This window comes from Sprattus sprattus (assembly GCF_963457725.1).
Source record: "Sprattus sprattus genome assembly, chromosome: 5".
In the NCBI taxonomy this organism is placed as follows: Eukaryota; Metazoa; Chordata; class Actinopteri; order Clupeiformes; family Clupeidae; genus Sprattus; species Sprattus sprattus.
Window position 1 is genome coordinate 14,420,281 of NC_137924.1, and position 23,093 is coordinate 14,443,373.

Genomic DNA, 23,093 nt, shown 5'->3' on the forward strand with positions numbered 1-23,093 from the left:
CTTGGAAGGTCCCATTTGGACACTGTTGACATTTTGACAAATCATAATTAGGGGCTATAACTCCAGGTCCTTTCATAAGTTTGAGAACATAATTTAATGAGATAGCAGCTTCCCGTTGCTAGGTAACTAGGGAAAAAACCCTGTCATGAAGTATTTAAAATGCATCATTAATTACTCATTTTTCTTCTTTCGAATAATAAAAAAAACAGGCCGGTTACACGTAAAGCCAGCAAAATATGTCATTCTCTGATTTTTGACAAACATGAAAAAATGTAAAGGTTGCTTTGGTCCAAAGCAATATATATGTGTAAACATGGTGCTTTCTTTCAGGTGAATGCCGAGTCTGAACCTATCAACTAAATCACTATAGGGGTGAAGCTCCACGTAATCTCTGAAAACGCTCAGCAAACGATGCGGGAGATGCGTCGGAGTCACCCCCATATGAAAAAGGGGGTTATTTTTAGAAAGCAGAGATTATCTGCGAGTGAGCTTGTTTTATTTCAGTCCTGGTGGCGCGGCTTGAATCTCCTCAATTACAAGGCGCTCTCAGAATGTAGAATGCAGTATGCTAGCGAGCGAACGAACGAGCACATTTCCCCAAGAATACAGCCAACAGATGGGTGAACAAAAGTGATGTCATTTCTGTGGACTCAAGCAGCAAAAAAACTCCCTAAGGGCAACAGATATGATAGGCCTGTCCTAATTTTGCTGGCTTGAGGAAATGGTTTGGAAATGGAAATGGAAATCAGCTTAATACACAACTGTGTGCTTGCATGGATCATCTAAGAAAATGGAAGTGAAACAGTCAGGGTGAAAAATCACAGCTTAAACCTCCCATTTTGTTTTCTAAGAAGAAGCACCAAGGATGAACCACAATGCATACATAGACATCCACAAAAGTGTGACTTATTGAAAGAACAGCCCTGGAGAGAGTGTGCTTTTGAGTGAAATGCCTGTATTTATTCTCCATCTTGCCACACACACACAAGCCCCTCGCACTCCAACACACACACGGCAATCCAATAAAGTGAAGCAGAGTACATCATATGGAGAAAGCACACACAGAGGTGTGAACCAGACAGGGGCCAGTGAGTTCCAAAGAGAGGTGTGTGTGTGTGTGTGTGCGCATGTGTGTGTGTGTGTGTGTGTGTGTGTGTGTGTGTGTGCCCGTGTGTGCCCGTGTGTGTGTATGTGTGTGTGTGTGTGTGTGTGTGCGTGTATGTGTGTGTGCATGTGTGCGTGTGTGTGCATGTGTGCGTGTGTGTGTGTGTGTGTGTGTGTGTGGCCTGTCCTTCTCCGTCTGTGGCTGCTCAGGTCAGCTGGGGATTAGAGCTGAGACGCCAGCCTGACTCAGGTGCAGTCTGTGCCTCACACAATAGCCCTCTCTCTCACACACACACACACACACACAATAGCCCTCTCAGACACACACACACACACACACACAATAGCCCCCTCGCTCTCTCTCACACACATACACACACACACAATAGCCCTCTCACACCGCAGAGGCAAGGGTGCATCTGGCTCTGTACGTGTGTCTGGGGAATGTTTTTGTGTGTGTTTGCGTCGCTGTGTCAAAAAAGACAGAAATGAGCATGGGAAAAAAGCAATGTTTTTCCTTGGTGCGTATGGATATGTGTGTATCCCTTTGACCTTGTTTCTAATTATGTCTTAGACTGTGCCAGGCCGCTGAGGTGGATTATGTGTTTTGTGTCTTATCTTCCCATTGCCAGCCTGGGCTTATGAAGCACATAATGATAGTTACAGACACATACCATTATTCCTATTATAGATTATGTATGCTTCATCTGCTTCATAATTTTGTATGCAAACATTTATGTATAAAGAGCTAAATAGATTTTAAAATAGACTTTACAAAATTTTAAGAAGGGTAATTCGCAACAAACTAATTCAAATATTGCTGTTTTCTGCCTTTTGTTTATTTTTTAGCATTCAGAAGATAAAATGAGGCCTATGGCCTGAAAGTAATGGATAAAGCTATTTTCTCTTGCTGTGTGGGTTGTTCTATCTTGGATGCACAATAGTGAACTAGACAGGGGCAGAAAAAACAAACAATTTCCAAATTATCCAATATTTATCCTGAGCTGTGCAAATGTCATTTATCATTACATTGTCAACAGAAGGCTAAAATGCTCTCTTTCCGTTCATCCCTTTGTTGTTCATTTTAATGTATTATGGCTCTCCATCGTGTCGTGTGAAATGTGATAGGGTTAAATTCTGTAATGTAGAGCGCACTATTGTGCCTCTCTTCATAGGCACATCATGCAGTCTCAAAAGTATTACAAAAGAAATGTAATAACTAAATATAAAACCATTCCAGACTAAATGCATCCCTTCGCTAAGATGAGAAGACGTTAAATGGATTGCCCTGACCCCACATTCATCCTAATAGGTGCTGTTAGAATGGACATCTACCCAGCATGACATTTGACGACAGTGGACACACAAAAGCCCTTCACACTGCCACTCTGATGCTGCGGGAGTTTGTTTGTCTCGTGTTTAGGTATCATGAACCTGCAACCTGCTATGCAATGCCACTGCCGCGGGCATCAACAAACAGCCCTCTGCTCCCTCTCCTCTCCTCTCCTCTCCTCTCCTCTCCTCTCCTCTCCTCTCCTCCTCCTGCTCTCATTGTGTTTACTCATATTCATGCCAAATGACTCATGAGTGTTCAATCCAAGCTGCAATGATACAAAAGCAGCAGGATAAATAATGGCCGTCTTCAAAGTGTTCATGTTTTTTTTTTTTTTTTAATAAAATGGCACGGTACATTTCAGGAGGCACACATATGCACGTGCACAGTTTATTGTTCAGGCTGGAGGAATATATGCAAACACGGCTTCAAATTAGTCTTCAAATGCCTGCCATACGCCTCGCCGCTCCAGTAGGCCTACTTGGAAAGGCAGTTTCAGCTGGTTCCATCTCTTCCAGACTAACATCTGTGTGTGTGTGTGTGTGTGTGTGTGTGTGAGTGCTCGTGCATGATTGTGTGCTCGTGCATGATTGTGTGCGCTGTAGGTGTGCCGGCAGCTGTGTGTTTATCCGCTAAGATTGGCGGCTCTTCATTAATTATTATTCACTCTTGTTGGGCTTAGCAGTCTACTTAGCAGCATTGGTTAATTTGAGACCAGTGCTTTCACTCTAACGCAAATAAATACTCAATGTCCCCTGCGCCAGGTCCTAATCCATCTATGTACGAAAGACATGGGTGAAAAGGGGACTCCGCGAGTCTGATTTATATCGTCTCTACCCTGGCCATCCAGGGAAAGATGTGGCATGGATATGCGATGGCCAGTATGAAGGGGTTGCATTCTGAAGAGGCAGAATTGGCCGTGCTTTCACACGATTGATAGGCTTTATCAGATCATCTTTGCACAGATAAGCAAAGGACTCAGGACTCGCATGTGGTCTGGGGCCCCCTTTCAACACAGAACAGAACATGCTGAAAAGCCTCAGCAGAGGTAAAAGATTTCAGGCACACCAGAGGGGGACAAAGTTGAATTTTGATGTACTGTAGGTGTATTTCGTTACAAAAGATGAGACTAAAGGTCAACTTTGAAGAGTATGAAATACTGTTACATGCATCAGGCAGTTTGGTTCTTAATCTGGCTGAGAGTCTTGTTTAGTCAGGAGCAAATGCCGACCAAAGTCAATACTGAGCGGAGAGCTAGGACACGCAAGTCCTCAAGAAGGCCATTAATATCTGGATCAAAGTTATTTTAGAGCTTTGGTTAGCCCGGATTTGAGTATTTAATTCAAGGGCAAGCAAATATAAGCGAGACACAGAGTGAAAGAGAATTAGGACATCAGCAATGCAGCTATTTGGCATTCATGCTGTGCCTGTTAATCTGTCATTCACCAATCTAGAGACGTGAGCAAACACTGGACTGACATAAGTCAATAGTCTAAATTTAGCTGCTGATATTCTAGCCAATGCCTTCAGTTTTTCGTGATATGAAAACAAACCACACGTAATTGTAAACAGTTGAGTGAGAGCACATATCTGCCATTCCGCACACAACAAAAAAACGAGGACAGGCTGTTTGTTTAAGTGCTGTCTGGGCCCCGTGAGGTTTCACGTATGGACGTGAAACTTTAATTAATTACAATGGGGTGTCAATGGTGATGTTTACGTGAGCATAATGTGTGCAAAGCTATCAGAGTCTGTTTGGATTATAGTGTGAAAGTCAAACACCTTATGAAAATATTCACAAGTGGAAAAGGAGTCAATAACATTAATGGGTAAAACAGAATTACAAAATGTGAAAGTAGATCAACTCAAGTGTGTCACATGCATGCTAATGTAATAGCATCACCTCACTGAATGAAAACCACCACAGAAAAAATGTTCCATGCCACAGGGAGACTAGAGAATAGAGGTGTTTATTTGAAATAGTACATTTACAAGTCATCAGTAAAATGACACTGCCTCTCTGGGAACTGGGTAGACAACCTTATATACAGTAGACTTCAGCTACAGCAGCAGGTCACAGGTTACGTAATACGCAGAAAACCTAATGTTGCTCTGGAAGGTTCATCAACGGATGTATAATGGTATAGTAGAAGTACTTATGCAGTGTACATCAGACAGTCAGTTAGGTATGCTGTCCTTGTATAAAGTTGACATTCATGCCTACAGAAGATATAAAGGGTTAGTTTACTGACGTGTCGAGTAGAACAACTACATTGTCAAACCTTGTGCTTTTTTGTTTTGCACACCACAACCCACCACAGGCCAGCTGTGGAACTTGCCTTGAAGCCTCTCACCAGAAAAATATACAGACAAAATCTAGGACTGCTGTGGGTTGTTTTATGGGTGTTAAATAGTTCTGTCTCCTGGCAAACAAATATTTATGGCTTTTTTATTTATTTATATATTTATTCATTTGGAACATTGGAACAAAAAAAAAGACAACGAAAGAAAGGGAAATGGGGGGGGGGGGGTCCACTGGTATTTCCACACACCTCATGTGTCATATGACAGCCGTGGCGTTTGTGGGATTTACTGCTGTGGGCTCTGATAGATGCAGGCCTCCGAACGAGCAAGAAACAGAGGCAGCAGCAGCAGCCTTCTCCAGGCAGATGATAATGGCGAGTGGCACTGGTTGCAAAGATCTCCTTGGTGATAAAGAGAAATTGGCTCTGGGGAGGGGAGCACTCATCCAAGGTGCATTTACGGGATTTAAGCCCCTCTTGAAGCCTTCGGAGGATAACAGCACTCAGGGGCGCTAATATGCTGATCCATCTCATTGGTTTGCTCAAGCAAGCCTCGGGAAAGTTATATAAATACAAAGAAGAGTATGGACCTCACCTGTTTACTGAATGTTATTATATGGGGTGTATATACATTCCTTTTAGATCTATCGGCTTCATAATGGGGCTCACCAAGGAAATGGCACTGGCAAATATGCCTTTGTCAGGAAGTCCAAATAACAAGGCAACACATGAGAACTTGATAGTATGTGAACTGAGTCAATCCAACAGAGTTACTTCAGTATAGGAAGGAAGAATTACTGGTAAGCTGTGGTTGTGATGGCAGAACCCCCCCCCCCCCCCCCCGCTGTAGTATGTCAACATAAATAAATATTTTTGCCATTATTGCTTTCTTTAAATAAAGATGGGAAGATGGGCAAATCCTTAGCACAGTTTCATTTCCTGTGATTTTTCTGGTATGGCAGTTGGTTAGTGGAATGCTAAATAACAGGGAGGGAACTGTGGCGACACTGTCGATCAAACAATGACATTTCACGCATTTGATCTGATCCCGGGCGCAAGTAGAGCTCATGCTTTGGAATGATTAAAGCCGAAGAGGTGAGGCCTTTCTTTGAATCCTGTGTGTTCAGTATGAGTAATATTCCTCAGCATTCGTTTCATATTGTGCAGTGAGGTTCAGTGTAATAGACGTAGAATGCAAGTTGAATTGTAACAAGAACAGTTTTGTCCTCTCTTTGAACCTCAAACAATATTTTTGTGTTTATCACTGATAAATGGAGTACCAAAAAAATCTGCCTTGAAGAAACTGTGGAAACCAGCATATAATATAAACAATGTCATATATTTAAGGCTAAACATCTGTACATATTACCTCTGTCTAGCTAGGACAATTTAGAACATGCATTGAACAAAACATCAGAAAATATGTTCATGATAAACAATATAATCACGGATTGAAAAAGTGTTATTCACGGACTGATTTTCTTCTGCTGCAAACACAACATTTTGTGTATACTCTCTGATCCCCAGTTTCTTGGCAAGTTCGTCGACTAAATGCAATAATCTCTGTGAACTAATATATACAAAAGAGGCATGCCAGAAATAAATAACAGAAATATTATAATAATATAAACAACATGCACTTAGTGTTTGATACATGCCAGATTGTGCTAATTACATGGAACCTGAAGTAATCAAGAGGAAATTGTTCACCGCATAGATACATACAATGCATCCAGGAACAACATGGTGCTTTAGTAAATGACCCTACTACAGATAAGGTTTATGTTGTGTGTGCATGTAGAGTGTGCATCACTTTGGGAAATAAGAACATTGTCCTGGATAATATTTTAGAAGTGTTTCAGGGGAGTGCATCTACCCCTTTAGGTCCCGTCTTCACGTGAAGCGGTCCGAGTTCATCTTCCTCAGTTTCGGCGGCAAGTGGCCGTCCATGCGGCCTCCTCCTCCGCCACCGCCAGCCAGTCGCTGCAGCTTGGGCGGCAAGTCTGCCACCGATTGGCTCATGGGGTCTGCGCCCATCCTGGCCGTCTTGGCCGAGCCCATGTGCTTGTCGGCCTCGGCGACCCCGGGCACGGAGCTGATGCGCTGCAGCTTCATGGGCAGGTCGCCCAGGCTATAAGTCATCTCCGACGTGGTGCTGCTCATGCGCAGCAGCTTCCTGGGCAGCCCCTCGCGTCCCGTCATCTTCTGCAGCTTGGCCGGCAGCTTGGTGGCGCTCTCCGAGTCCTCCAGGAGCTCCAGGCAGTCCAGGCTGTTGCGCTCCCCGCTGTTGCACAGCGAGGGTGCCATGAGTGGCGAGGACATGAGCAGCGCCTCCTCCTGCTCCTTCACACTGTAGGGCGGCGTGGGCACCTCGAAGGTGGCGTGGAACTGTGAGTAGTCCACCTTGAAGAAGCCCTCCTCCAGGGAGATGACGGGGTAGAAGCGGTGGCCCCACAGGACCTCGTCCTCCGTGTACGACGTCCGCGCTTGGCAAGTCATGCCTGTCAAGACAGTCGAAAGTTGACAAAAAGAAAGAGACAAAAAACAACAACAAATACTCTGTTTGTTGAACAGCTCAATTAAATCAATTGTTGAAATGACTCTAATTCATCATCCAGACCTTTGCCAGACCCTCTCTCACACATTCAGTCATTTCCAATATGCAGACAGCTTTCTAATCTAGTGTTTATGTGAATAAATAATTTACATGCATGAATCTATTTATCACACAAATGACTAAATCAGTTTCTCATTTTCCTCCACACTGTTGCATGGGGCTTCTCCATGTCATATGCTTCACTCTACATTTCAACTCAACAAGCTGTAATTTGAGAGACTGAGTGTTTTTCTTTGTGAACTGATTTGAAAATGGAACTAAAGAGCCGATCTACTTCCCAACTGGATGAGTGCCAGTCAACACAACAAATATTTTTGTGTTTAAAAATAATGCAGAGAAATGAACACTCATGCAATGTTATAATTAGGAAAATCACTTCATAAAAAAGACACAGCCTGGTTTAACACTTGGATAATGCCTAATCAATAATTAATTAAAATCAATTCCAACACTGGCGGTTAATCGATTAATTAATACCACTGAGAAAAAGGCATGGCAACAAACACTTGGGTAATGAAAAAGAACAGAGTACTATTGACCCCTCTATAGCATTAACAATTAATTAAAATAGCATATTAAGTGGTGGTCTTTTGAGTGAGGTCTTTGAAACCACCATAATGAAAGTAAACCATAGGTACAGCATGTTGTAGATAACATGCTATTTCAATTAAATGTGTTTTTAAAACAGTATTGGACTGCCACATTACACTATTCTCATTCATTTGAATAAGTCAACGATAAATCAACTTAAACATTAAAGTTATACTGTATGTTTATATATATATACACAGTATAGTAATAGAGATCCATAATAGGCTATTATTTGGCTGGGAGTAAGATGTGTTTGGCATTGACTATGGTCAATTATAAGGTCTTTAATCTTTTAGCGCTTAGTTCTGACCATATCCTTTCCCCAGCAAGTCACTACAAAAGACAACAGATTAAGATAATGATTTACTCTCAAGAATAAACCCCGCTGGGTATTCACAGACCGGAAATGAGTGGACATTGCCTGAAGCCATTTGTTAAGTGTCTTTACAAAAAGTCTCAATGCAGTCTTTGTATTCCCTGTTGGTAATCTGACAGTTATGAATTAGAGGATCAGCCAATAAAAGAGAACAGGCAAGGCTAAATCAGGCAGTTGACGGTGGTTCAGCAAATTTGGTTGCACTTTTCTTTGGATAGCACATTTTAGCACGTTTTAAAAAACAGACAGTAAGTATTATCATCTATAAGCCAGCAAAAACCTATCAACAACCCCTTGGTCTCAACTCTCTGTTGACTCACTCACTGTCAACGGACCAATAGTCTGACTCCAACCCTTCATGTGGAGACCAGTCATTACCACAGTGCACATGCAGTAGAAACTGAAAAAGGGGTGCTTAAGAAATTACAAGGACAAAGTGAATTAGCTAGGGGCATCGTGTTTTTGTCTACCGGTGAAGATACCTTCGATTCTCCTTAAGAGCCACTTTAGCAAGCATGACAATGCAACCGGATCAGAGTTACAAGGTTATCTGGTCTACTCTACTACATTTTACATTTACATTTAGTCATTTAGCAGACGCTTTTGTCCAAAGTGACGTACAGGGGAGAGAACAGTCAAGCTATGAGCAATAGAGATTCAAGAAGTGTCATTGACTTTGTATAACGTATTGGGAATTCTTGGGATTTTTTGGGATGTGTCTTTGGTTTCCTGGTTTTCACCAGATTAGTTTGCTCTTTAACTAATAAAGGGGCAACACAAAATCAGTGGCATAACCCCGTCTACCGCACTGTATTAAGAACAAGCCGCTCTTTATTCGCTATCTGTGGTTCTTAAATTAATGTGAAATACAGCAACTTATTTACAAATCACTGTTATGCGTGTAATTGTAATAATTCTGATTATGTTATTCATACTTGCATATTATTAGGTCAGTATTGGTGACTGACCTATCAGTACCTGATCCTCACAGTGTGAACTTTGAATTGTATTACATCTAAGTACAAACAGTCAGTTGTGCTGCTGTTGGTGTCAAGCCAGGACACTACTTTCAGCATTGCTTAAATTAGAGGGCCTGGCATGCTATTTTTGGCTCCCACTTGCCAAACAAATGCAAAACACTTTGATGTGAGCATGACACCTGTCATGCAAGTACAAGCTGAAGTGACTTGATCAAAAACATTTCAGAATTGTAACAGAATTTACAACCACTGACTGCAAGGCTGAAAAAGTAATTGAAGAAGCTCTTTTGCACCAACCTCATTCAATATTTAAAGCCTGTTGCTTGTTTTTACCGTTTTTAAGAGCTTTTTATGGTAACTAGGCTATTCATAATGTGTTTGGGGTTGGAAACCTTGTGGAAATGTAACAACAAATAAGAGCACATCAAACATTTTTCCAAAAGTGCTGTTTCTATTGGCTTATCTATTGGAAAAATCTACTGGTTGTTATGTAGTTAGCTTGCTAATTTTAGACACCCGTGTCGGTGCATCTCAAATAATATACTCGTTGACCCACAAGGACCACGCAAATGTCAACATAACAAACCTCAGACCACCTTTCACTTTCTTCAGTGGAAAAAAACTACAAGCCAGCGGCACTCAAGCAGCTGCAAGGACCATTCATACCCATTAGCCACAAAGAGGCTTTGGAATGCATACATCAAACATTGTAATTAGTCAATAATGCTTGAGTGGTATTAAGTGAATAGGGGTCCATATAATTAAGTGTCTGGTAATGAGACAGCAAACTGTGCTTCAGTAGGCTTCATAGACATCCTGCTCTGGCCTGACCATACTCTCAAGGTCACGAAACAATGTGGCAATGACAGCTCGTGACAGTTGCAGATGTGTGTGCGACCGAGCCTCGAGTGCTGCCAGGGTATTTCTGCCGATGATTTCTGCTTTATTGGACGAGCTAGATGTGAGTGCTTTCAGCATATGGAAATATGCTCCCGCCATGACTAAGGCAGTGTGAGCCGATAAGAATTCAGGGCTGAGAAACCAATTGAGGATAAGCACTGGGAGAGTTGTGCGTGGTCATTTGTATCATGCCGATTTCCTCGACTCCAGACTGCCGGCTGGAAGAGAGGCTTCTTGCTGTTTCCTTAAAAGCCATGCAGGAGGCCCGGCGTCCCTGTTATTTCAGTATTTGCCAACACAGCCATGTTTTACTCAGCTCTTCAATATTAATAGCACTGGGTACACTGCACCACTGAGAAACATCAGAAAAATACCATTAGAAGAGAAGAGCCAGAATACATGGGGGATTGACACATTGAGGATATGAGAAATTCTATATAAAGTTGATTTAGTTTGTTTCCATAACATGAAATTGAAACTCGGTTATCTATACTATAGATAATATACCATATATTGCAAAACAAATAAGCAGTTATTGCTTGCTATGAACCGCGATATTCCAAGCATTGCCTTGAGAGACAAAGAGAAACTTTTGACCATGTTTCCAGAATGGAGTCACAGAAAATGATTAAAACTGCTTATGATCTTTATGAAGAGTCGTCCACATTCTGTTTTATTTTTGAGTTATATCTGACTACAATATGGAAAAATAATGAGGGAGCTCAAATGCAAGGATGTACTGATTTTCAACTTTCACTATGACTTTTAAAATGACAAAATGGCTTTAAATCCTCATTCACGTATCGAGGTGCAATTCAGAAAGGCAATGATATGATAATATAAGATGAGAAAAATAAACAACGCCTGTGTGTTATGTAATTATAAGTCACACCTGACTACAACGGAGAGTTTCTATGACAACGAATTCTCCCAGCAGGCACCTATCATATATAAGACCACGCCAAAAATGGGATTTCAGAGCACTTGTGTGCATATCAAAAGACAAATAAAAACTGAACTACTATACTGTACACACACACACACACACACACACACACACACACACACACACACACACACACACACACACACACACACTCATACACACAAATAAACCCATGGATTTATACATGCAAACACATATAGAGGCATATACAAACACCAACTGGTCTATAGGAAGACAAAAAACCCTTTTGGGGTTCTTCCTCTACTACTAGAGACGCACAAACAGCAACAAACGATGCTGCCATCTGCACAGTCTGTATCTCACATAAGCACTTCTTGCAGCCATCGCCAAAGCCTCTGTTCAAAAGACAATGTATAATGTCTAGAATTACTCCAGTGACTGATGACTTAATACTAGAGTAGGGGATGCACCTCTCGTGTTACCATCACGGCAAAGACCGATGTGGGAGGATTCCCTGAATGGCTCGTAAATAGCCACTACCTGGAAATAATCACATTTGAAACGTTCACTTGCAAGATGGACAACAACACTTCAATTGCATTAGCTGGCATTAATGCGGGTTGGTGGGGCGTAAAGCGGGAAGACGACATACGCCATATGTGATTTGCGAGTATGCGGCGAGGATTGCATATACATCGGAGTGGAGGAGGGATGAGAGAACGGAGGGGACTTGGCAGGGTTTCTCTGCGGCAGCTTGGCAGGACTACTGGCACACAGAGGCGCGTGAGAATGGAAGAGAAAGAAACAGAGAGAGAGAGAGAAAAACAGAGAGAGAGAGAGAGAGAGAGAGAGGGAGAGAGAGCCTGACTGGGGGCTCTCCAAGAGCGGAGGCTTGATGGAAACCGTGGAGGTTCATATCCATTTTTCCAGCATGGCTTTGACATCCTTCACGCCTGTCACCGAGTGAGTTCACCTCACTGCTCCAATGCTCGGCCCATGCATTATGCATTACCCCCGACCCCTCCCCCCCCATCCCAACCCAAACTAAAAAAGGGCCTGATTTGAATTCATGTTTACAACAATTAAAACACTGTCTCCCATGAGGCTAATCCTGATGTACATGTGCTTTTGCGTGAGATCCCATTGCGAGTGAAGGCTAACCGGTGATACTGAGATTACCATAATTCTGTGCTTAAACTCCTGAAGGCAAGTCAGTGTGATAGAAAGACAGAAGGAGAGTGTGAGGGAGATGGAGAGAGAGAGAGAGAGTGTGAAGGAGAGAGAGAAACCGTGGTGGGCTTTTAGAGTCATGTATGACCTCTCCTTTCAGTCTTATGACACAGGGATCAGTGGCTGTTAGACATCTCCACATACATGTTCACACGTCGAAATGCTCACACATACAGTACACATACACAAGCATGCATATATACACGCACACACAGACAACAGTAAGAGGCTGTCAGCGCATATTCCTGAAAGACACCCTGGGTCGGGCTCTAGTGTTATAAATAAGAAAAGGAGGGAGGAGAGAGACAGCGTGGATCTGGACGATCAACTCTGCGCACAGCTGCAAACCAGCGTGGCCTGTGTGCGGCCATCACAAGCAGATTCTGTTGCCTAGCCCTGAGGAAAAGCCTGTTTCCTCCACAGGAACAACAAGCTCTTGTTCGTTAAAGTTATTACTGAAGAGCGGCTGAGAAAAAAACATTCAGAGTTGACCAAACCATGCCTCTGTGAAATTAAATATTAAAAGGCAGCGTTGTGCAAGATTAGCAGAGAGAGAGGGAGACACAGAGGGAGGGAGAGCGAAGGAGCGACAGGGAGGGTGGGAGAGTGAGGACTCCTAAGGTCTTTAAATGGAAATGAGTCTGTAAAATCCACCACGTTGCAAAAACACTTACAGTGAGTTAGTAAAAAGACATTTCTATGGAGAAATCTCAAGTGCAACTACTCTGGGACACTTGCGCATGAATGTGTATTAGGAGTAATTTCCCCCCTACCAATATTACCATTACACCCACAATTCAGATCTCCAAAGGCAATCATTTGTTTCTATGGTGACCACCATCGCCTAGCTGTTGGAATCCGGTTCCTCTCACAGACCTGCTTTGGCTGGATTCCTTCCCCCAGCTAAGCATTCAGATCAACCACTTACAATACCAGTCTCGCCTTTAATCAATAGCACCCAAGTCCTCAATCAAAATGGCACCACCCAAAGACTGCAGCCCCCTTATGGGGGAATTGCAAATACAGGATTCCGCCCTAAGTAAGGGGGCTACACGTAGAAGGAAATGCATCGCCTGAGAGGAGCCCCACAGGCGTGCAGATGAGCCAGTATGGGGGGATGGGGAGCTTCTAAGGGACTCCGGCAATAACACAAGCAAGGAGGTAGACCAGGCAAGAGGCTAGTGGAGTATCAGGGAGAGGCAACGCTATAGGTCTGGATGAAGTCATGATTGCAGACGAAGGAAGAAAGAAAGAAATAGGAGGGGGGAGGGAGAGGCGATATAACACAAGAAAAAAATGGCAAGTACAACGGGGACGGCGATTACCTAAAGTCCCTCTGATTATCAGCCTTAAGGCCCAGTGGAAGACTAGAGATGGGGCAGAAATTGCATCGCTACTCAAGGGTGGATTGCTGCCTGTAAGAATAGGTACAAGTATAGGACTGACCACTGAGTGCCTCACAGTCTGTCATGAAGACTATGCTGTCTGAAGCAAGACATGGAGACTGAAATAGAAACACACACACACACACAAACACACACTTTCTAAGGATCATCTCACAAGAGGCATCTCCTGAGAACAAGACGTTCATGTGCCTGTGTGTTTAGACTGCAATCGATTAATGTAGACTTCAGGGACACTCAGACAAGATCAATCAATAGTGCCAGGAACCAAACGCTAAAAGCAAAGCAGAACCTTTATCACTGGATGATAACAGACCTCCCCCCAAACAGACATCCCCTGGGCTTGACACTGTGTATTCACCTAAGGTTAGAAACGTTGTCAGCCTGAGAGTGCTGCACCTTTGACTGTCATTCATTGAACTACCATTACTATTTTGACTTTTATCATTCATTTCAATTTTCATCTTTTTACTTTTGTTTTCTGTAAAAACATATATACTCTTCATCTAACACAATAACTGCAAAGAAAAAAAACACTGTCACTTCCTTTCCAGTTTATATAATGAAACTTTTCTTCACTCCAATTATTGTAATATGAACCAGAAAAAAGAAAATGGCAGTATTTCAAAACAATCAGAATATGGTCTTCATGACCCTAAGAAGAGGCAATTCTTCCCCATCACTTCAAAGAAGCATTGTTGGTGGACCATTGCCTATGGATTTTCTAACCATCACCTACACTCTGGGTCCAATTATTTCTGAATAGTCCTCGAGCTTAGCAGCTGTGTGGTTCCTTTGCTTTGGGCTGGCTACAACACCCAGAATATACATCTTTATCTATATATCTATCTCTCTCTCTATATGTATTTATATATATACAGTATATATATATACAAACAATACTACAAATGTGAATGCACATATAAATAAACATTCACAGTAGCTCGACGACTACTCCACGACCTGATTTATTGCCACTCAGCAGAGTCATGACAAATCCCTAAAGACACAATTACCTCCCCCCTTCCCCTTGGGAACAGCAAATGGTTCATCCAGAGTGTGTAATGAATCCTTGATGCCAGAGCCAGTTCATCGCTATGTCAATTATGAGGAGTTGTCTCCCAAAGCACAATTACTGGAGGGAGGCCATAAAAATACTCCACCAGCTCCTGTACATGTGTGTCGCAGGCCGGCCACTGTGATGACCCAGAGAGAGCGAGAGAGAGAGAGGCCGTGGCCTTCTGGGGCAAGTGTTTGTGAGTGGTGTGCCAGCACAAACAGCTCTGTTTAATGTTTAATTCTGGTCATTCTTTTAACCTGGGCAGCCATTACCAGCAGCTCCTGAAACAGCAGCATATACTATGGCACAGGACACTCGCTCGATTGTTCTCATGCCAACCGCCTGGTTCCCTCAGGGAACTACACCAGGGCTCGTTTCCCAGTATAGCCCAAGGATGGCGGTCAATCACAGATAACACACCTTTGGATCGGGAACCTGCCTTAATGATGTGGTGTGCCTTCATATAATATTTATTTCCTGCCGACGTATTGTTTGATTAAGCAATGACTTCGGTGTCCAATATTCCTCGCATTGTAATCTCTCATAGAGCCAATACGTGGACCTTAAACATTTAATGCAGGGGCTGATTTTATCTTTTTAAAGCAGACAGCACATGACAAAATTACTAACTTAATAAGTAAATAAATACATGACTGAAAACCTGGATAGATATCTGTGAACTTTAAAATGCTTAGGGGACCAAGCGGATGTGAAGACGGTGGCTCTGTTCCTTGGAGAGGAGAGACGCAGCTCTGTCATGCTCTGACCCGCCGCACATTAGACTTAATTGGAGTCTCCCGTCCTCACCTGCACAGAAGCCTGACCGCCCCCCATGAACCCACATTAACCTCCCTGAACTGCTGGGCCGAGTGGAGGACACGCTCTGAGTGTAATCATTCAGAATGAATTAGAGTCACTCACGCTCTCTCTGTCCAGGGGCAAGTCTATTCTTTCTGTCGTCCCCAGCCATATCACGGGCTCAACTGCACAGCTATTTACCCCGGGTCTGCTGGCCTGACACCAGGCATGCATGCTGATTCCTGGGCATGGCCCAGCTAAATCTGTCCCGGCGCCTTGTTGTTTTGGATTCAGTTGTGGCTGAGCCCTTATCAAGCCCTGGCCACGACATGCCTTGTGGAGTGTTCCAATGCCTTCATCTGCTGAGAGAAATATAAACTGATTTTGGATCATGAGAGTGAAAAGAGGGTCTGAATGATTGTGAAAGCTATAGAGGAGTGAGAGATGAGACTCTGTGTGTTTGTGTTTGTGTGTGTGTGTGTGTGTGTGTGTGTGTGTGTGTGTGTGTGTGTGTGTGTGTGTGCGCGCGTGCGTGTGCTGGGGACCAGGACCTGTATCAATCCAGGAGGGAGAGAAGCTATTCCCTAAAATAAGGTTTCACACTTTGAGAGGCATGTCTCATCAGGCAATCAAAGTGCTATTCACACATCGTCCAGGGAACTCTACTGTCAGAGCAGGCAGGCAGTGATGGAGAGGCAGAAGCCAGAGCTCGCCCTTCGACCCAAGGGAGGGTGTCAGATCATGTTTCAGCAGTCCACCTCCAGAGACAAAACAATGCAGCTAAATATAGACCCAACGTCTGAACAAAATCACATTCTTAGACATAATATAAACATTTCCCATACTGTTTCTGAAAAAGGCATTATTTAGACATAATACACGTCTTGTATACAATAAACAGATTGCAATTTGTTGTTTGTGCTCTTGTCTCTAATTTGAGGGACTACTTTTGGGCATTGGTGTGAGCCCAAATTAGACACTCCAATTAGATACTCCCCTGCGAGAGCAGAGCTGGTTGAAGCTCTGATACCCATGGAGATTTGAGATTCATATTGCTTTAGAATTCCTCAAAGCGCAGGTGGGCATTCAGAACCATCATGCTCCAGTTTAATTTAGTGCGACAGCAAAGAGCAGAGCAGAGTTCTTCATAGGATTACCACATGCGGGGGAGGTCAGAATTCACAGTCCAGAATGCAAACGGAGTGGCATAATGAAGGAGAAAGCATATGGTTTTTTAAATGACTGAAATGCAAGTGTTTTCATTGCATCATATAAAAAAAGACAAGTCGCTGTAATTCATTTAGTTATTTTTTCACAGGAAAGGCTGATGCAAATGTACTGCATTTAAAATGAGGATTCACTCCCCCTTCTTCGAAATTTCCCAATTAAAGCAAGCAAAGAAGTATGTCCAAAATGCACGCTCCACCGGACAACCTTGCAGACACATGCAGACATATTAACAGGAAAAATCCTTTGAATTCATTCCAGCAAAGAGTACTGTATATAGAATCCCACCACCCACACAAATCTTGGCTGAAAATAAGACACATAAACATTCGCGTACGTACACACACACAAACACACACGCACAAAATAATAGTCAGACAATCAGTCTTTGCAAAAAACAAGCATATTCTCTTGTAACTAACTGGAGAAGCCTTACACTTGAAAGAAAACTAAGCATGTCCACTGAGCCTAAGACAAACGAGAGGTGGATGTACCCTGTCAGTACTCTGTTAGTTCTACAAATCCTTCTCAGAAAGCATCAGAGTGCTACCGTCTCTTTGTTAACTCCAAGATTTTGTAGTCGGCTACATTTTATCTCGAGCGTCTGCTTCTCCGATTCTTTATGGCTTTACACAGCAGAGAAGAGAAGAAAAGAGTGACAGCCGGGAGACCACCAAAGAATAACCCAACAATTTTACAAATGTGAAAATAGGTTGGGAGCCCTTTTGGTCACGCCTCTGTAAACATGTAATCAAATGAAAAGAAGTTCTGAAGAGCTCAGCTATACTATTCATGTGTTTGTCGTGTCAGCACCTCGTAAAAAAAAATCAACTGTGGGACACACTCTGTCACAAATGAGTGGCTACAGAGCAGTTATTAGAATCAAACATTTATGGTGGTTCTGCTGCATAATTACTTAGAGAGAGAGGGAGCGAGGGAACGAACGAAGAAAAAAAGAATGCCGATGCAGACTTATGCAAATGATATGCAAAAACCCAATTCACAGCACTCTGACTGTATTCACAGAACTACACCATCCTCAGAGAGGTCACACAGACGGACGCCAAAGAAAGTTTAATTTCTGCTGATGTGCGTAGCACTTTCAGCAACACACGGCCTGCCGACTGCAGTCCACATCAATATGAAAAGATTCTCCGCCTTGTAAAAGTGTCGGGAGTTCTGCTGTAACGGGGAAAATGGCACAGAGTGACAGACAACACTGATGACTGCTGAGCAGGGTGGTTCGTTCATGCTGCTGACAAACCTCTCAGTACATCCGTCAGATCCACACACCCAGCTTACTTCGCAATAAAAAGAAAAGAGAAAAGAGCGACCAAGTGGATCACACTGCTGGGAACAGGGATGAGACCACAGCACAAAACTGCATGATAGATGCATATAATTGCCATGCCATTCAAAGTCGGGGGACCTCAATTGCAGTGCAAGTAATTTAACTTCCGAAAATGAGAAATGATCGCAATCTCGCCAGAGTGATTCAATAATGTTGCTCTGCATTACATTTCACAGCTGACAGAGTCTTATCACCTGCAAAATAATTTATCCGGGCTTTCACTCCTACTTGCGCTTCTTTATGTACTTGGGTTTGGACAAGCCCTCCCTATTGAAGAGCCTCTGTGACTCAAAGGAGCACATGAATGAAATGTATGGTTACACCTGTGTCACAGCTTTCTTGATAACCAAAGTGATACATCATATGGGAGGGCTATATATAATGTAATGGGAGACTAGTCTTACCCCCGAAGCTTATGTATAGCACCCACCTGGATGGGACCATGGCGGCCATGGTGTGCCACTACATTCACCACACATTGGATGGGAAAGTGGGAAGTGGGAAGTGGGAAGGTGAGAGATGACACGATGATTGCCAACTGGTTGCACTAGAGATGATCCAGGAGGCCTTCATAATGAAAGAGGCCACTGAAGGAAGTGTTGCCAGAACACCAGGGACACCACCCACACACTTTACAATAGGCATCTTGAGGTGTTCTTCTACAACCACGGAGAGCTCGGATTTCAGTTTTACACCTCTTCCGAGGGCTAGCAACCAGTTGCCAATCTACCCACCCAGACAGGTTAAGGTTAAATGTACTCCACTGACACTAGGCACCTTCAGCAGCAACCTCAGCTTGCCCATACTTAGTCTCTAATTCAGCCAATGACCAGTCTGAAACCTGCTTAGTTTTGATGGGTCACCAGCTGTAAGCTAAAGGATAGTATGAATGAAGAAAATAGGCTATTGTTCAAATTGCCCTGGGAAGGAACACCTATAATGAGCTGGATTGCAGCTAATGTGAAGTTAATTTAACAAGACAAAATACTCCAAAAAAACTATACACTATATGTGACTCCAGACTCCCTAATAATAAAATCCCCTGCTTTAAATGGTATTTGATCTCTGCTTGAGTACAAGCTGCCCTTAAAATTCAGATATCATGAACCTGTAAACGCCATGCCACTTTGAAGAACCTGCGCGTTTCCGATGCTGTCTCAAGCTCTCTGTGTCTGAGCTGCCAGCCTGCAGCCCTGCACTGCAGCGCTCCACAACCTCCCTCCCTCCCTAAGCTGTCCTCCTCCCCATCAAAGGGAAAATGTCACATTACATCAAGCTGGCTTCACGCCTGTCTTTTAAAGGCCTTAAATATATACCCTTGCATATAGACACATAGACACATAGACACAGAACACTTGCCAGGGTTTCGTTGGGTTTCTAAATAAATCCAAGTTTAGCTGTTCAGCTTGAAATCTTGAATGCTCAAGGAAAAAGGGGGAGGTTGCTATGGAAACAGAGTTACAATGACCAGAAACGAAGTCTTGGAACCCAGGCTTGAGCATTATACTGTTCGCGTGCCACCAGCCTCTTCATTCTTTATTCACACAAGATTGGTAAGTTACAATTGACAGAGGCCGGGGAAGTAATATGACAAAGTCTCACAAATACATGTTCCAACTGGTTCCACAACTCACAAATCAAAATAAAGAATAGCACTACTCACACATGTATTCTTATTTGAAGGATACATTTGTTTTCTTTTAATAAAAAACTGACTACACTGTCCTTGTCATTTGCATGATGTGGTGGTGATGCGGGTCTCTAACACCCCACATCGCACTGTATTGATTTAGTTAGGTAATGATTTACTTTCATTTAGACTTAACCTAGATATTATTGAGTATTATAATTAAGTCTGGACGATGTTATTGAGATTGATTTTGATTTAAATGTATTCTCAGTATGTGTATAATGATTCTGTTTGTGTGCTTTAGTGATCTGTTTGTCTGTTTGTCTGTTTGTTTGTTTGCTTGTTTGTTTGTTTGTTAGTTTGACCGTTTCAAGCGGTGCTCATTCCGAACGGGTTTTGCCAGATAGAGTTGGGCCGTAATTGGCCTTAAGATTAGCTCCTGTGTCGGGAGGAGAGGCTGAATGTCTAAATGATGCAGGATGGATGTCAGTGGGGGTCAGGAGGTTTTGCTAACAGCTGCATGAAATGAGGAGAGCTGATTTGTTTCTCTCAGTGAGAGGTCGGACCATTTTTCCGGTTGGTTAGACGGATTTAGACCTGTTTGATACATGTTCTTAATTTGTTTGATACTTTGTTTTGATGCTTTGAACATTAAGAATTTGTCATTTTTCTATTTTGTATGTCCTCTTTTTTGGCACATAAGTCTGGAGTGTTTTACTTTACCATAGTATGCCCAGTCGTCCCAAATTATGCAATGACACTTTACTCAGAAGGCTATGAAGCCTTTTCAAACCTTGTGAACTACCATCAAAGCTTCTCCCAGTAGGTTATCTTTGCATGGCATCATAATAAAAATCTCATTCCTTTCAAGTGTCTTCCCTGTCACCAGTGTCTATTCGGTACACTAAGATCTAGTGCCATTTCAGTGGTGTAAAAGTATGCCCTCACTCCTATGGTGACATTCTCTGAAAACAGTGCTCATAATCTCTCCCTTATGAAGGCTTCATTTTGACAGCAGATTCTCTGTTCCATTACCTCTGGTATTATACAGTCAGACTCTAAGCCATTGTCCTAACAGCAGCACTGGCAATGATAAAAGAAGTGGTAAAACTTTTGAGGGTCTTAAAGTTGAAAGATGAAAATATCCTTTCACATATACCCTTTATCCAAAAATATCATCCATAAAGTACTAATTGGCCACCAAGAACAGGACCTTCATTTTATTTTAACAGAGGGTCCTGTATTGTGCAATCTACTTTGTGAGAGAAAGTTTTGGATCCTGACAAACTGTCCAAGCCTTTCGAACAACATGTCATCAGGCTGTTGTCTAGTCTTTCCATACTGAATGATGTGTTGACAGTACCCTCAATCATAGATCAATAAAAACAGATCAATGAAATGCATTTAAGTGTCAATGTAATGCCCTGGCTGGTATAATCATATCAGTCAGTACCCAAAAATAAACACCAGGCCTCAAACAGATCTGCTTCATTTCAAGCCCTTTAAATACTTTTCAATGCATTGACTGCTAATGGAACCACTCCTGTTTTTAGTGTTTAGACTTGTTATCATTTGGCACTCAAAAGTGATATCTAAGATGAGACTTGACTTACCTGTAGTTTCCACGATGCCTTCCAAGATGACAACAATTTCAAACTGCTCCGTTTGCATTGATCTCTGGGAGAGTTCGTAGAATGGACTTTTAGTGTCGATCACGTGACAGATGGTGAGCGGTGACACGAGAAAGAGCTGATCCGCCCCGGTGCTGAAGCCCACATCTAACTCTAACTGATCCAGCGGAAGAAACTCGCCTTCGGGCGTCTGCCGAGACTGGGGAAGCGTACAGAAAGGATGAAATATCGGTGGAAATCCTGCAACTCAGTGAAGTGTGGTGACAGCTTTTTGTCTTTGTAGGCAATCACAGCAATCAATTATCAATGAATAGACGGAGGGAGATAATTCAATTAAAGGTTAATATCACACGCTGAGACTAGTGAACATAGTTTCTTTACCTAACCTTCCTGAAAGTGCACGCACACATCAATAAGTGCGTTTATCCTAATAATGTTATGCAAAACTTTGACATTTGGCATACAACTGTATGTGTGGCCATGTTGTGGCCTACTTCATTTCCTTTAATCAATGTAGCCTATGTGTTCTTCATATATTAATTGTCCATTATAATGTTCAGATAATTAAACTGAAATACAGAAAGGGTTATCATGAGCAAAATGTAACTTGGGTATTTCAATTTCAAAACTGATGTGCCTTTACATAAATAAACAGTTCATCAGTGCATTTGATTTAATTAAAAACTGCACATTTCACTAAGATATAGGAACTAAACTTACTTTGAGCAATTTGCAGCGTATCTGTGCTGAGACCATGTGGCTGTTGCGCAGGTTACCGACTCTGAACATCAGAGTGAGTTTTCCATCTCTCATAGAAATGGCCGCGTGTTCACTGAACATCAGTGTCTCAGCTCTTTTCTTGGGCTGAGACATCTTAATGAACATACAACCGATTAAAAATGCATCGACTATTGATCCAAGAATTGACTGAAACAGAAAGAGTATGATCCCCTCGGGACATTTGTCTGTAATGTACCTATAGCCATAGCCTATAGTGGCTTCAGTCTCAATGAAGAAAAGAAACGCAGATGGAAAGTTATAAACATTGGCGACACATGGCGAGTATTTGTCATCGTGAGCTCTGTGGAGGTCTCCTCTTATGTAGGCAATAAGCCACCACATTGAGGCCATGAACAGCCAAGCCACAGTGTAAGTAAGGATAAAAATGAACAAATTGTAACGCCATTTCAGATCTACAAGGGTGGTGAAGAGGTCTGAGAGATATCTGCTGGTTTCTCCACCGAGGTTTCCATGCTGGACGTTACATCGCCCGTTCTTGTCCACAAAGCGCTGCCTCTTCCTTTTCTTCTCTGGGGCTGGCTGGTTAAAGCCAGAGCCGCTCGATGAGGTGGTCACTACCTGGTAATCGTCACCAAATTTCTTTCTCAGTGCAGACATACTATGAGGACAACGGAAGAAAGGATTAATCTCGAAGATTAATATCTGCAGTCCACTAAATTGGTCTACAGAGTGTTAATTGTGGTTCCTTCAATTGTTTCACTGTTATGCGGAATTTATTTCAGTCGAAAGGATCCGAATACCTAGCTATATATTGCCACAAGTATAGCCTTACCGACACATGACAAGATTATCACGGAACTGATTTTGTGACAAATAGGTAGGCTATTAACGCTGTGAAAAAACAGGTGTAA

The 23,093-nt window shown here is 42.6% G+C and overlaps 1 protein-coding gene across 1 annotated transcript; it reads right to left on the reverse strand.

Annotated features, from left to right (window-relative positions):
- Positions 1 to 6,633: 6,633 nt before the first annotated feature.
- On the reverse strand, positions 6,634 to 22,839 carry kcnj3a (potassium inwardly rectifying channel subfamily J member 3a; the record flags this gene model as incomplete). The annotated part of the gene is made up of 3 exons (XM_080839888.1): positions 6,634 to 7,241; positions 21,424 to 21,640; positions 22,162 to 22,839. The coding sequence occupies 3 exons, from the start codon at positions 22,837 to 22,839 to the stop codon at positions 6,634 to 6,636; spliced, it is 1,503 nt and encodes a 500-aa protein (XP_080696014.1).
- Between the last annotated feature and the right edge of the window lie 254 nt (positions 22,840 to 23,093).